This window comes from Rhinolophus sinicus, chromosome 4 (assembly GCF_057876585.1).
Source record: "Rhinolophus sinicus isolate RSI-liver-muscle chromosome 4, RSI-T2T, whole genome shotgun sequence".
Classification (NCBI taxonomy): Eukaryota; Metazoa; Chordata; class Mammalia; order Chiroptera; family Rhinolophidae; genus Rhinolophus; species Rhinolophus sinicus.
Genome location: NC_142504.1, coordinates 96,214,065 through 96,229,149, shown reverse-complemented (window position 1 = coordinate 96,229,149; position 15,085 = coordinate 96,214,065). Strand labels below are relative to the sequence as shown.

Genomic DNA, 15,085 nt, shown 5'->3' with positions numbered 1-15,085 from the left:
GCTTACAGAATAAAGACCCACTTTAAAATCTAAATGGCATTTTAACAAAAGTTTAAAAATCCCGTTTTGAAACCAAAGTTCATTGATAACAGATTTGCTGAAGAGACTGTTCTAAGGTGATCAGTAATTCTCAATAGTGGCTGCCCAAGTTCAAAGGTGTACCCCACCATTAACTAGCCATAAAACTTTGAGCAAATTGTTCAGCTTCTCTTTGCTGCAGTTTCCTCATTTGTGAAACTGGAATAATAAACTGTTCACCTGTCTTCTGGGTTGTGTGAGGACTAAATGAGACAATCCATCTGGAACACTTAGCCCTCAAGATAAGCTGGTATTAACAATAATTTCTGTTTTTATTATTAATAACACCTGTGCTCTCTTCACAGACAGAGCTTGTAATGGATGCTGTCCATAAACAAAAGAGCTTACAATTCAAGAAAACCATGGATGTGAGTTTCACTTTATTGCCTTTTTCTGAAATCCTGTGCTGTATGAGTATATTCCTCCTTAAATAACATTTCTACAATGTTATTTATTAGTGCAGTGATTTTTTTTTTTTAGTGGTTTGACTTTCCTTCTTTTTAAGGCCTTGGAAATATTGAGGATGAAACTAGATAGTGGAAATACAATGCTGTTATTTATCTGGTAACCTGGGAAAGTATAGCAAGTCAATTTAAATATTTCAGGCCAAGACACAAAATTATACGAGTATATATCGTATGATACCATTTATCTTGTGGGATTTGAGCTTTCCTCCTGTGAGTATTCTGAATCTTGATTTCTTAACCCATTTTATTGAGTGACCCCTTTCTCTTTTAAGATAACTGCTAGTTGTAAAAGCCTTCTTTCCTTTAAGTAATTTATTTAAAAAAAATTCTTACCAAGACCGAACTAAGGCAGTTTGCTAGGGCTCTCACCCTACCTTTTCATGAATCTGTTAACTCTGGATAGAGTGAAGAGGAATTATTGGAACATCTGTGACTCCATCTTTGTACAGAAGTGTCATCATGATATTCTGATTATGACATATTTGGTAACCTAGTCAAAACAAGAAAATGTCACCAATGTTGATGGCAATTCACAGTCTTTTCTGTGTCATTTTTTTCCCTCTGATGTACATCACCTCAAAAGCAATTGATAAACAGGGAATACTATCAGTGTAATGCAGAAATAGTATTGGTTGATATATGATTGTTCCCAGACCTTTTTTTTCAATATGGATAATGTACTCTACTTTTTTTTTTTTTATCTTATTTTTTTTAGTTTCACTTCACTTCCCAGACCTTTTATGTTTTGAACAATCTGAGGAAAGTTTTCTCTCAATTAAAGAGAAAGCCTTATTGAAATATAATTTTCTTAACTATTTACTCTTCCTCATTTAGAGCTATATAAGCATTACAATTTTGCTTCAACTGTCAAAAATAATTTAGAAAACTTAAGAAGAAAAAGACTATTGTGCTTACCCATATTTTGCTTACTATGTTCTTTTTTCCTTCTAATGTTCCAAGGTTCTTTCTAATGTTCCTTCTAATGTTCCAAAAAAGGAAACCCTAATTTCCTTTTTTTTAGATAACTTCCTTTAGATGTTCTTCAGTATAGGACTGCTAGTGACAAATACTCCTAGTTTTTCTTCATGTAAGAATGTCTTGATTTCCCCGTCATTCTTAAAGGATATTTTCACTAGATATAGAATTGTGTGTTGACAGTTCTTTCAGTATTTGAAAAATGATGTGCACTTCCTCATGACCCTCCATAGTTTCTGATAAGAAATCTGCCATCATTCAAATTGATTTTTTTCCCCTTTGTTTTTAGTTTTCAAAAGTTCACCACGCATGGTTCTTGTTATGGATTTGTCGAGTTTATCTTGTTTGGAGTTTGAATCAGCTTTTTAATCTATCTTTTGCCAAATTTGGAAAGAAATTTTGGAAATTACTGCTTTGAGTACTTTTTCAGCCCAACCTCCTCTCCTAGGATTCCAAGGATGTGAGTGTTAGATCTTTTTTTATAATGTCAAAGGTTCCTGTGGCTCTGTTTGCTTTTTTCCCACCTATTTTCTCTTTGTTGTTCATATTAGGTAATTTATATTGTTCTATCTTCCAGTTCACGAATTCTTTCTTCTCTCTCTTCCATTCTCTTCTTAAGCCCATCCATTGAGTTTATTTCAGGTATGTTTTTCAGTTCTAAAATTTTCATTTGGTTCTTTATATATTCTATTTCATTTCTGACCTTTTCTATTTATTTGACAAGACGCTATTTTTTGTTCATTTTTTTCAAGTGTGTTTATAATTGCTCATTGAATATTTTTATGATGACTGGTTTAAAATCTGTCAGGTATTTCTAACATATCTGTTATCTTGATGTTGGCACCTACTGATGGTCTTTTTCATCTACATTGAGATCTTCCTGGTTCATGGTATGATAAATGATATTTGATTGATTTTGGACATTTCGGTATTATGTCACAAGACTCTGGATCTTATTTAAACCCTCTTATTTAAACCTTTTAGGGGGAAAAAGTCCAGGTTCCACCCTTGGCCTCTGCTGACGCCACAGGGTATGTGTGGCTTTGTTACCACTGGGAAGTAGTTAATGTTCTAGACCTCCGCTGACACCACTCCAGCAGGGAGGGGGTGTGCCTCATTATTGCCAGGTAGGGGTAGAAGTCCAAGTTTCCCACATGATTTCCACTGGCACTGTGTGTGGGGCTTTGTTACTTCCTGGTGCAAACGGAAGTCCCAGTTTCCTCTTTGTCCTTCTCTGATACCCCCTGGGCATGGGAGCTGGGCACCTCCTTACAGCTTGGTGAGGGTGGAGGTCTGGACTCCCTAGATGGCCTTTGCTGGATGTGTGGTATTTAGCTGAAGTAGAATGGTTATTTTCTAAAGGTTTCTGTCTTGCTAGGCTGCCCCTTTTCTGGTGTTTTGGGCAGAGAGAGCTAGTTTTTGTTGGGCTTTTTTTTTTTGGTCTGTGCCCATTAGCCTTTCTTGGTTGCCTGCTTCTTTGGCCCTCAGTCTGTGATATCTGAGGCAAAAAGAATATCCAAGGAGTAACTTCTAGGTCACTCTTCTGAGACCAAGGTCACTTGTCAGTGTGCCTTCTTCCCTCCATCTTTCAGTATTCTTATGTTTGTTTTATACATAACGTCCTGGGTTTTTAATTATACTTGTATGAAGGAAGAGGTAAAAGTACATTTGCTCCCTCTTCCCAGAAGCCCACATAACCTTTCAAAGAAGTATTTTGCCATATGTGTTTAGAGCCACAAATAGGATTATATCCCATTAATCTTACACTAAGAATCCAAGGCTCTATCTGTAGGAAATCATTCAAAATAAGAGAAATAAAAGCATGAACTTGTACACTATTTATAATGAAAAATATAAATGATTTAGTGACCAAATAATGGAGAAAGAGTAAATACATTTTGTAACCTTTAAAACATGATTATGAGGATGATGTAGCAACAGAGGAAAAATGCGTAATATGTTATATATAAAAATAATGCAGGATAGAGAAACCTTGATCACTGACAACATTAGCATTTAAGACTTCTTTAGAGCAAAAGAAAAACATCATCTTTTACATGGTTTCAAAACATATGACAAATGAGGGAAAATATTCATAACTTATATGACTTACAGCCAGTTAGTGTTCCTAGTATAGACTGAGCTCTTACAAACTAATTAAAATAGAGAATGCTCCAACAAAAAAGTAGGTGAAAGACATGATGTGGAAAGGACATACCACCTTAATAGGAATGAAATAAATGCAAATAAAATAACAGTATTCTAACATTCTCACCTCTAGTATTAGAAAAGTTTAAAAATATTACCATATTTGGTATTGGTGAGAGTGTGAGGAAACAGATACTTTTGTAAGGAGTATAAATTGGCACAGCCATTTTGGAAGGAAGTCTGATGTGTACATATTCTTTTATCAAATAATTACACTTCTAGGAATTTGACACATATAGATAACTTTACGCTACCCAAAATAAAATCTGAGTATTTTCGTTATAAAAAATGGGAACCAAAATAAATGTCCACCATAGAGTTGGTTAAGAAAATTATGGCATGAACCCTTAAAAGTGTTTAGCTACAGAGAACATGCTTGATTCAGACAAATGTCTATAAAATATTGTTGCAAAAGAAAAGACTTGTGGCATGACTATCTTATATGCTTGTAATAATGAAAAATTACTGGGCCGGTCTGGTGGCTCAGGTGGTTGGAGCACTGTGCTCCTAACGCCAAGGTCACCAGTTCGATTCCCACATGGGCCAGTGAGCTGCGCCCTCTACAGCTAAGACTGTGAACAACAGCTCTCCCTGGAACTGGGCTGCGGTGAGCAGCCTCAGGTTGGCGTGGGCTGCCCTGGGCTGCCAGGAGCGGCCGGTGGCCAATGTGAGTGGCTGGTAGCTTACTGGCGACCGACTGCATCAGCTGGCGGGAGCGCAAGGCTCATAATACCAGCATGGGCCAGGGAGCTGTGTCCTGCACAACTAGACTGAGGAAACAACAGCTTGAACTGGAGTAGGGGGTGGGGGGAGGCCAAAGAAGGGGGAAAAAAATTACAAACTTTTATTTCTGTGTGTGATTATAAGATTGTTTACTGAAAGGTTAACCCTATCTGAACTACAGGGGATACTGAGAAATGTAGTGTAGCATATGAAATATTTGACGAGCACAAACCATTTCTGCAAGAGAGTCTTCATTCTTAGTGAAGCACTTTCTTTTGGTCACCGTTTTTACTTATTAGCTAACTGACTCATAGCTTTGCTTTGTTTAAGCAAATTAAATGTTTGCTTCAATAGTTGAAACAGAAAATTATTTGATTCACTACCTATACTGTGTCAATTGTTTCCCTACCACTGGTAGGTAATAGTAGTACAGGATAGACTCTGACCTACTTTTAAACTAGCTAAAACAGAATATCTTAAATAAAAAAGGAACATGACCATCTTTAAACAGCAGACATGATGGGGTTGATACCACTGCCACATGTTATGTGAGGCACATTAGAATATTGAAGCATAATTATAAGTACCGTGACCAAGTGATTGCATCTAAGTTTTGAAGGTTATGAATGGTGTATAAGTGTTGGATTACATATTTTATATTACACATGTATTTTGATTTTACCCATCTGAAATTCCATCTTTTGTTCTAGTCAGTTTTTAAAGCTTATAGACTTTGTTTACCAAATAGGAGTCGTTATTCCCTTGATCAGGTTGCCACTACATACATAATTTGGAAAAGGGCTGGACAGATCTTCCAAAGATAGATAAGAAAGAGCATCTGCCCTCTGAGTGGTCACGTTCTAGGGGTGATCACAGCCCTATTCAGGGTGCCCTGTTTTTGGCTGGGCGTGGCGGGCTAGGGTGGCTGTTTTTCAGGGTTATGTTATGCTCACCTGGTGTGGTCCTCTTTTGGCTCATAACCACTAAGGCAAAGAAGAACTATGAGCAGAAATGCCGAGACAAAGATGACGCAGAGCAGGCTGTCCACCGAAGTGCCAACATGGTAAACTCAAAGCAACAAGAAAAGGTACATGGGAGGGCTGACTGCCTGAAAAATCTGAGATTTGCTACATCGAGCTAAAGCCAATTAATAATCTTAATTATAAATGGGTCTGCGCCCTAAGCTCCTGGCAATGTCTTCCGTTAGGCTATTAGGATCTTCCGAACCAGAGAAACCCTTGTCACAATTTTGGGGTTCTGGAAGAGCTAGAGAAAGGAGGCCATAGGGGAGGGAGAGGGGTGATAAGAAGTGGGGGAGGGGTTCTGATTTTTTTTTTCCTCTTGAAAACTCAACTTATGTATTCTTTGTAGTCAGGCTGCCTCCTGCTTGGGTATGTTAGAAATTTAATTTTATAAAATCTGGATATAAGATTGCCAGCAACCAGAGGGCAGGGGTATGTCTTTAGAAAGACATAGGGTAAGCTGCTTAATGGATACTTTCCTATGGCAATAAGATTAGAGAGCAAGTTGAATGATTTGCTCACGAGTGAAACATAGGGAAGTCTTGGACTAGCACTTGTCTCTTCATAGTAATTGCTTTCAGGTCTCTTCTGCCTATAGAATCCTGGCCCAGCATTCCTGATCTCTTGTTCTGTTTTCTCCCCACAGCTTTTTGTGAAACTGGCAACTTCCAAGACAGCAGCAGAAGACTCGGGTGAGCGGGCTGCTCCCAGAGATAGGGGAGGATTGTGGTGGGGTTTACATGATCCTAAATCTGTCTGAGAAAGGTAGTTTCATAGAACTTCCAGTAAAGAATAGATGGATATACAGCAGGATTAACAAGCTATCAGAAGGGAGAATCAGGGAGAAAGAGAGGAAAAGAAGGAGGGAGGGAAGGGAAACTGGGAGGAAGCAAAGGAGGCAGCAGTTTCTGGCCACTGCCTGCTTAGTCTGGCTGCCTTACATGTAATTGCCTAGTGGTGGTGGAGGTCATGTGACAGCTGCTATGTAACCAATCGGGTGGATGCTGACTCTGATTTATTGGAACATCTGCCTTAAAAGCCAATTGCAGCCCTGATAGCGCTTATCTGCTGCGAAAGAAACAGCCATTGGTGAGGCCTTGTCATCATCAAAATATAAGATCCAAACCAGGTGTATACAAAGGTTTCTAATCCAGAGTATCCTCTAGGAAACAAGCCTGTCTTCACTGTGGTTACTTAAGAAGTCTCTAAGCCCAAAATTAAAGTAACTTGGTGCCTCTTTAGGGCTCAAGGTAGTTCTCTTCTCTGCATCCTTCCTTCATTGGATAATTTTCCTGAAAACGGAAAGGGACGGAAGCTTTTGAGGCCGAATTAGACAAAGAAAACGCTGGTTGAGGTCCCTTGTATGCTTTCTCTTCTCCGTTCTTGGATCATTTCTTGCTAATTGCCTGGTTCAGTGCCTATTTCACAAAGACCTGATAAGGGTGAGAGATGTAATCAGAGCTCCGTGGGGCCTTGTGAGCTCACCGCCATCGGCCTGAGCCTGAGGGGTGGGTCTGCGAGCTGCTCTCCTGTCGGGTTTCTGAACCCAGGCCCCTCCCCTGCATTGCAGACAAGGCTTACATGCAGCACATCAATACGCTGGATAAGATCCGAGAAGAGTGGCAGAGCGAGCACATCAAGGCCTGCGAGGTAACCAGAACCAGAAACTGCCCAGGAGGGGGCGGGTCTGCCTCCTGGAAGTTGTAGAGTCTGCTTTTGTAGAGATGCTTTGCCCCGTTTATGATACCCCTCAGTTCTGACAGAATTGCTTGAGGGCAGATTAGAAATCAGGAATTTAAATGTAGGAAGGCAGGAACTGGAATGTTCCCCCCCAAACCTCATCTTCTGCCTCCTCCCCACTCTGACCACGCTTCCCAACTCTTTTCAAGGCCTTCCGCTCTTGTTTGGCTAGCAAGCACGAAACAAATGAATCAATTAATGGTTAAGTAAGTACCTTTCGAGAACCTCACATGTACTTAGTATGTGATAAGGAAAATCAGACAGAAGGTGAGCAGGCTTTAGAATTTTTTACCCTTCTCGCACCTATGCTTTCACCATTGCCTCCATTCATATTCAGCCCATGACCTCACTTATAATTTCCCAGAGAAACTAAGACATAAGCTGGAAATTTCCTGAAGTTTCGGTCACTCTGTCTACATGTTTTCTTACCACTGGTTCTCAAAGTGAGGTCCCAGGACCTGTGTAGCATCAGCATTGCCTGGGAACCCCTTAGAGATTCATAGTCTCACACCAACTCCAGACCTATTGAATCTGAAACTCTGCGAATGGGCCCAGTAACCTGTTCTAAATAGCCCTCCAGGTGACTCTGCTGCGAATTAAAGCATGAGAACCACTGACCTACACACTCCACTCCTCACCTTTTCTCCTGTTATAGTAGAAAAAGGGCTGTTCCCATCCTATTGAGATATTCTCCCTGGGGACAGGATATCCCATCCAGCTGGCTTGTGCATAGCTCCCTTTCATGTGAACTTCTATTATTTACACAAACTCAGCTCATTCCTGGCTTTAAAACCTACCCGCAGCAGTCTGTTGCTTCCCGGCTGCTACCCTCTCCTCTCTTCCTGGCCAGGCTTCTTGAAGGAGCTGTCTTCACATCCTCATTGCTCCTGCCTGTCCCAGCCTGCTGTGTCTTGGGTTTGCGTCCCTGCAGCGGCCTCTACGAGGACCCAGTGACGCCGTTGGTGTGAGGTCCATCGGGCCTCGGCAGTTTCTACTCTTATTTGACCAGTGTTTACCATCTGATACTGTGGTTCACTCTCCCCGTTCTACATAAAACCCTCCTTTCTGCTTTACTTCCTTAACTTTACATTCTCATGGAAAAGCCTGGAATAAAGCCATTTTTATTAGGTTTAAGAACATGCAAAGCAACACTGTATACATCTAATGGATATGTACATGCTGTGTTTCCCCGAAAATAAGACCTAGCCGGACCATTAGCTCTAATGTATTTTTTGGAGCAAAAATTACTATAAGACCCGGTATTATATTATTATATTAAATTATATTATATTATATTATTATAAAGACCCGGTCTTATATTAAAATAAGACCAGGTATTATATTATATTATACCCAGTCTTATATTATATTAAAATAAGACTGTGTCTTATATCAATTTTTGCTCCAAAAGACGCATTAGAGCTGATGGTCCGGCTAGGTCTTATTTTCGGGGAAACATGGTATTATAAAAACCTGCATGAGAATGATAAAACTTAGGATAATGGTTATCTATGGAAAGGAGGAAAGTAATGCAGATTGGGAAAAGCACGCAGGGGCTTTAACAGAAGCTGAAACAAATATGGCCAAAATTTTTGACAAAGCTAGGTTGTTGGTACATGGAATTTATTGCTCTCATGATTCTATGTGAAATATTCTATAATAAAAATAATGTAAATTTTAGTATTTATATTCTATAAATAAATATATAAATACTAAAATATAATTCTATATAAATAGTAAAATATTTACAGGTGAAAGAATGTATTTGTTTCAAAATACTCCAGGAAGTAGGTCAGTTGGTAGGGATGTCGGTAAAACAGATTTGGTTGTGAGTTGATAAATGTTTATACTGGTGAGAGGTACATTATACTCTTCTGTCTACTCTTGTATATGTTTGAAGTTTTACATTATAAAAAGTTTTAAACTGTAATAGTGTTGTATTCAATATTTTAAAAATACATTAATATATACCATTCACTGTTGAATAGTGTAGTATCTATTTTATAGAATAGCTTGGTTTTCCAAAAGTTGATATTTGTTTATATTTCAAGAAATATTGTTCTGGTAGTGACTTTAAAAAAACAACTTTTTTATTAAGGAAAATTTCAAACATACACAAAAATAGAAGACAAGTGCAAGGACCCCCATGTACTCTTCAACTAGCATCAACAAATATGACCATCATGCCAATTGAATTCATTCGTTGATATGTGTATAGGGGGCAAATTTTGAATCTGAGGCTCCGGAAGGCTGCCCAGTGGAGACACATCTTAAGCAGCTGGAAATGTGAGCTGGAATTCAGGTTCCCCCCTTACATGGGTGTCTGGGTTCATCATAGCCTCTTACCTTCAGAATTATAATGAATCCAGTTTGTGTTATAATGAATCCAGTTTGTGTTAATACTATATTAGAATTCATTTGCATTCTTTGCCTGCTCCGAGAGTTTATGAGTTTTCTTGGTGATGAGTTTATTACCCTAAATGGGACAATAAGCTTACAGATAATTGAGGGTTGACGCTGTTTCTTAAGTCATAGCCAGTCTAGACAAATGGCCGTTTTCTCTGTATATGTATGTACATGTAGTTGTGTTTCTGCAGGTGTTTGAGGCTCAAGAATATGCACGAATAAACTTCTTTCGGAATGCCTTGTGGTTACACGTGAATCAGCTGTCAAAACAATGTGTCACAAGCGATGACGTAAGTCAGAGACATCCATGCACTATTCAGTAGAGTGGAAAGAACTGTAGACATTTATTAGTTCAGCCCCCTCATCTGAGGCCTAGAGAGGTACAGTGACTTGCCCAGGGCCATACTGTGAGTTGATAGAAGGATCCAGATAAACATCTAACCTGCCTGACTCTTGGTCCACTTTGTTGCCATGATTTTCTCTTAAAGAAATTCAGAGTTAGGGCAGGAGAGCGGAGAAGGGAGATCCAATTACAGTTTAATTTATGAAAGACAGAGGTGTCACAGCATGAATGTGAATCCCAGAAGGTCACTCCAGGTCAGCACCAAATACTAGCAGACTGACCTGTGCCCAGGCTAATGGTCGCGCCAGGGCTCAGGATTTACTTTAGTGGCATTTCCAGGACCATTATCCTGGTTTAACTTGTGCACAGCAATCCTTATGGGCATCCCAGATCTCAGAGGGACCAGAATCAAGTTATCACAACCTTCGTTGCTAAGAAATAGCCACCCTCACTTAGATGAGACATTTACTTTAGAAGAGCAATTAAATATGCAGAAGACCTGTAGCACTGAATGGAAGAACTTTCCTCCAAGTTAAATAAGTATCTTTGCATTTGTGTGTGGCATTGTTCTTGTGTCATGGGACTTGTTATCTATATTCTTTGTTCCATCAGTATTTAAAAAGAAATCTTTTCAAAACAAAATTTGGAAATGAGTCAGCCATTCATCAAGCCTCCTGTTTTAATACTATGTTTCCCTGAAAATAAGTCCTAACTGGAACATCAGCTCTAATGTGTCTTTTGGAGCAAAACTTAATATAAGACCTGGTCTTATTTTGATATAATATGAGGCTGGGTCTTATATAATATAAGACTGGGTCTTGAATAATATAATAATATAATATAATATAATATAATATAATATAATATAATATAATATAATATAATATAATATAAATTACTGGGTCTTATATTAATTTTTGCTCCAAAAGACGCATTAGAGCTGATGGTTGGGCTTGGTCTTATTTTTGGGGAAACATGGTAAGCCATGTCATAATTTTGATGGACATCCCTCTACCTTGATAAATTTTCTTTTTGTTAGATGTATGAACAAGTCCGTAAGAGTTTAGAAATGTGCAGCATTGAGAAGGACATTGAGTACTTTGTGAATCAACGAAAAACTGGACAGACTCCACCAGGTGAATAGAACAGTGGGCTTGGGGGTTTATTTAAGCAATTTTATTAGTCTTTCTTGGCACATATCATTGAGAAAGGAAGGCACCTACCTCCTCATGTATTGTTTCTTGATGATTTCTGTAGCACCCATCATGTATGAGAATTTCTACTGCCCCCAGAAGAATGCAGCCCCACCTGGAAAGGCTACAGGGCCTAACTTGGCAAGGTAATGACCAGCTTCCTTTCACAAAAAAATATTTTTAATAAACTTTTTTTTATCATTAGTGTCATAAGACATTAGAAGTGGATCATGTCTACCACTGCATTTGCTTAGTGAGGTTGCTAGAGTTTTGGAAAAAGCATTTTTAGGATAAATGTGTAATGGATTTTACTAGTCATAGTTCAAGGAGGACAATATCATACTTGGCTGTGATTATTTTTCTTCATGCATGAATCCTATACCTTTCTTACAGCCTGTACAGAGCAGGAGTCAGCAAATTCTGCCCTGCCCCATGAGTCAAATTTGACCTGCCTGCTTTGGTAGGGCCTGCGAGTTAAGAATAGTTTTTACATTTTTTAATGGTTGAATAACAAATGGAAAGGATACTATTTTGTGACATGTGAAAATGACATAAAATTCACCAGAACTGATTAGAGTGTAATATGTTTGGTGTGTGAAGTAGAAACTTAGGAAAAACCAGAACGTCTCTGAAAAACTTTGGTGTTCATTTCTTACAGGAGGGGACCTCTCCCAGTTCCTAAAAGTATACCAGGTAGGTCACCAAGAAAGACTTTTGGAAATTCTTATGTCAGGTTTTCTTTAAGGTTGAGTAGCTAGAATTTTGAAATAAAGGGAAAGAGAGGAATAAATAGAATCAAATTCCCGAGAGAACAAGCCTATATTAGAATCTTACTATAATCCTATGTGTCACAGAGTGCAATTTGGTAATTGGTGGTCTATTTTATAGCTTATCCAAGAGAATTTATTTCCTGGAGTACCAAAAGAAACTTCTGAGAAGGCAGTGTTACTTAAGAGATTATTTCAACTTGGGCCATAAGAACAGCAGAGCTGAGATATGGTTTCCTTTGGATTGCACAGACATATAATTTATAGGAGGCACAAATGTCTAGAACCATGTAACTTAATATTATATGTTTTGTACATGGCCCATAATTGGATCTTTCACTAATAACTGGTCTCTTTTTTCTCTGAACTCCCATACCTCTGGGAGAACCACAAATTTTAGCATTTTTTTTTTGTTGTTGTTAGTTATATTCCTTGGATAATTATGAGATTCTTGAGGGCAGGCACTTGGTTTTTTCCTGTATCCCTCACAATTCCTAACACAGTACTGAGCACATAGTAGGTGCTCAGCAAATATCTATTATTTGAATAAAAGAAAGATATACCTATCAAGGGAAAGAGGGAAGAAACAACTAATGCGTTTAGCAGCTTGGCAACAATTTAGTGACTGAAAAACAATTTAGTGGCTGAAATTATATCTTTGAGCAATATAAGGATTTAAATGACCGTTTTTTCTTGTTGCCTTATAATTGCCACTTGATAATGTGGGACTTATTTTTGTCCATTTTTGAAGATGATTTTGCTGTGGGTGGTGCTCTCTGGGCGGGGATAAAAAAGGGCAAAGAAATCACCATAGTGAATTCCAGAATATTCTGAGTTATAATTAGGACTACCACGTGTAGGTTTTGTTGCCAGGTATAGTTCCTTCTTACAAAAGGGAAGTCACTAGACTCTTTGAGTGGAATGCCTTGATTTGAAAGGGCTAAGATCTTATCATGGGAGAACGTTGGCTTCATGTTGCTCTGTGTTCTGCCCTTTGCAGATGACCCAGATTATTCTTTGGTTGATAACTACAGTTTGATCTACCAGTAACAGTGGTAAGAGCCTTTAATTTTCATGTTATCTAAGTTGCATTTAGATTGGTGATTGTAGTTTTGAAGTCTTTGACTCCTCTTTATAACACCACTGAAAGTAATGTCTGGTAGCAGGCTGGCACCCTCACTGGTAGATGTGGTGTTCTTGCAGGAGGTCTTCTCTGGATCCCACTACTGAAAGGAGACCGGAGACCACTCCAGTGGTCTCTGTATCTGAATGAGGGTATTTTCCCTTCATTAGTTATTCTACCACTCTTTATCTTGCTCTCATTAAGTTGTTTCATGGCTATTACTCATCTACATGTAAAGCAATGCTCACAAATGAAATACACCTCATCCTTACTCCTTCATTTCCAAAAGAGGAAAAGTCAAGTAAAAGCAAGTCAATAAAAATAAGGCAAATGCTACTATAGTCACCAAACGTACAAAGGCATCGCATGATAATCCTGCACTGGATTATTACTGTTCTGAAGTAGCAAACCACAAGGATTCCTAGAACAGAGCTACTAAGCCAACCGTGGCTGCAAAGATGACTCTTACTCTTTGGCATTCCAGGGCTTGCAACATGCTCCAAGTCACTATCAGTCTTCACTAATGCTTAGGAATAATTCTGAAGCCACAAATAGCAATGCTAAATGAAACTCCTCATAAAGTACAATTCTTTTAACCCAAATGGGCCTACTTGGGGTATGATGCTATATGCATATATGAGCAAAGGAAAGGTCCGAAAAGATATAATCCCAAACAGGTTAATTGTTTTTCTTTTTGTTTGACCACATGTTCTAATTTGCCTGCAATACACATTTATTCTTTAATTAAAAACTGTTTTTAAAGAGTTGATCCTGTTGCATATTTCTGACCTTAGTGTTTTCCTGGGGGCGATTGGAGAGGTGGGTGGGATGCAGGACGGGCATCTCTCCTACCCTTCCTGGTCTGGTGTTTGTGACATTTGCTGTCACTTGTGAAACGAAACAGGTTTTACCAGGGCTCTTCTAACCTTTCCTGAGGCTGTGACGTGCATGTGCTTTTCCTTCAGGGTTCTATACAACTGAAAAGTGCTTAGAAGTGAGGACATCAAGCATTGCTTGTCTTCCGCCCTCTGAAAACACCTGCTTTGTGACTTATAGCCAATTAGCTAACGAGGAGGGGAGTCATAGTGTCTTGATTAGATAGAAGTAATCAGCTAGTATTATTTAGATTTAAACTTAAGTCTTTACATTGCTTAAGAAGTGTGTTTACTATTTAAGGAAATTTGCTGAAAAAGATAATGGACAATTGAAGACATTACCTACCCCATACTTGAACTATATCTAACTTTGTGATGTACAGTGGCCTTTACCACCCGTCATCATTTCTTCTTCATTTCATAAGCCTCCATCTTTCTCATGGAAAGAGACAAGGCCCATATTAGATGTAGAGCAGAACCTGGGAATCAGTGACGTGGGATTCAAAGGTGAAACCACCCTCTGGAACACCGTATAGATGATGGCTATGGCTAGAGCACTGGCGGCTCCAAGAGGTTTTATTTTGTTTTTTATTTTTTACATCTTTCTTTAATGCCCTCACCAGTTTGCATACAGCATATATTCGAGTGGCTCAATAATTGCATTTGAACCAGCAACTCTAGTTCCTCAGAGCCCAGAAATCTGCTGTTTGAATGCAAGATGCTAAGACCAACCCATTTAGTCAAGTTATGTCATTTCATCGGTGTTCATTAGTATCTGCACCCGCACAACGATAGGACTTCAACATATACTGGTATAATTGACTGAATTTAAGAGAATTTTAAAGAAGGGAGTCTACCTTAGTAACTTAGTGAAGCAGCTTATCACAGCATTTAAAATAGTTTGAATGAACATTTGGAATTGAATTTAAATGGGAAGGTTTAGGAATTTGCGATTTGTTCTGCAGTTGTTGATTTTAGCTGCTGTTTCTGTTCTTCATTCTAACATACTTAGGTAGAGACAGATTACAACTTTTGAATTTAAAAATATGTGTATCGAAAAATATAAATCCATGTATTATTTACCAGAGAGCAATGCTATTCTCATCATATTCCACTTTCCATCACTTGGAATACCCATTTCTCACCCTGTGTTTTCCTTGGCCAA

At 38.6% G+C, this 15,085-nt stretch overlaps 1 protein-coding gene across 1 annotated transcript in view; it reads left to right on the top strand.

Moving 5' to 3' along the window:
- PSTPIP2 (proline-serine-threonine phosphatase interacting protein 2) overlaps window positions 1-15,085 on the top strand; it is a 77,854-nt gene that overhangs the window by 60,995 nt on the left and 1,774 nt on the right. The window contains exons 6-14 of the mRNA XM_019739716.3: window positions 384-446; window positions 5,440-5,538; window positions 6,120-6,165; window positions 7,044-7,123; window positions 9,811-9,909; window positions 11,002-11,098; window positions 11,220-11,301; window positions 11,814-11,848; window positions 12,923-12,977. Of these exons, the coding sequence (XP_019595275.2) occupies window positions 384-446; window positions 5,440-5,538; window positions 6,120-6,165; window positions 7,044-7,123; window positions 9,811-9,909; window positions 11,002-11,098; window positions 11,220-11,301; window positions 11,814-11,848; window positions 12,923-12,972 (651 nt within the window). The 3' untranslated portion in view covers window positions 12,973-12,977. The remainder of the gene's footprint in view (window positions 1-383; window positions 447-5,439; window positions 5,539-6,119; window positions 6,166-7,043; window positions 7,124-9,810; window positions 9,910-11,001; window positions 11,099-11,219; window positions 11,302-11,813; window positions 11,849-12,922; window positions 12,978-15,085) is intronic.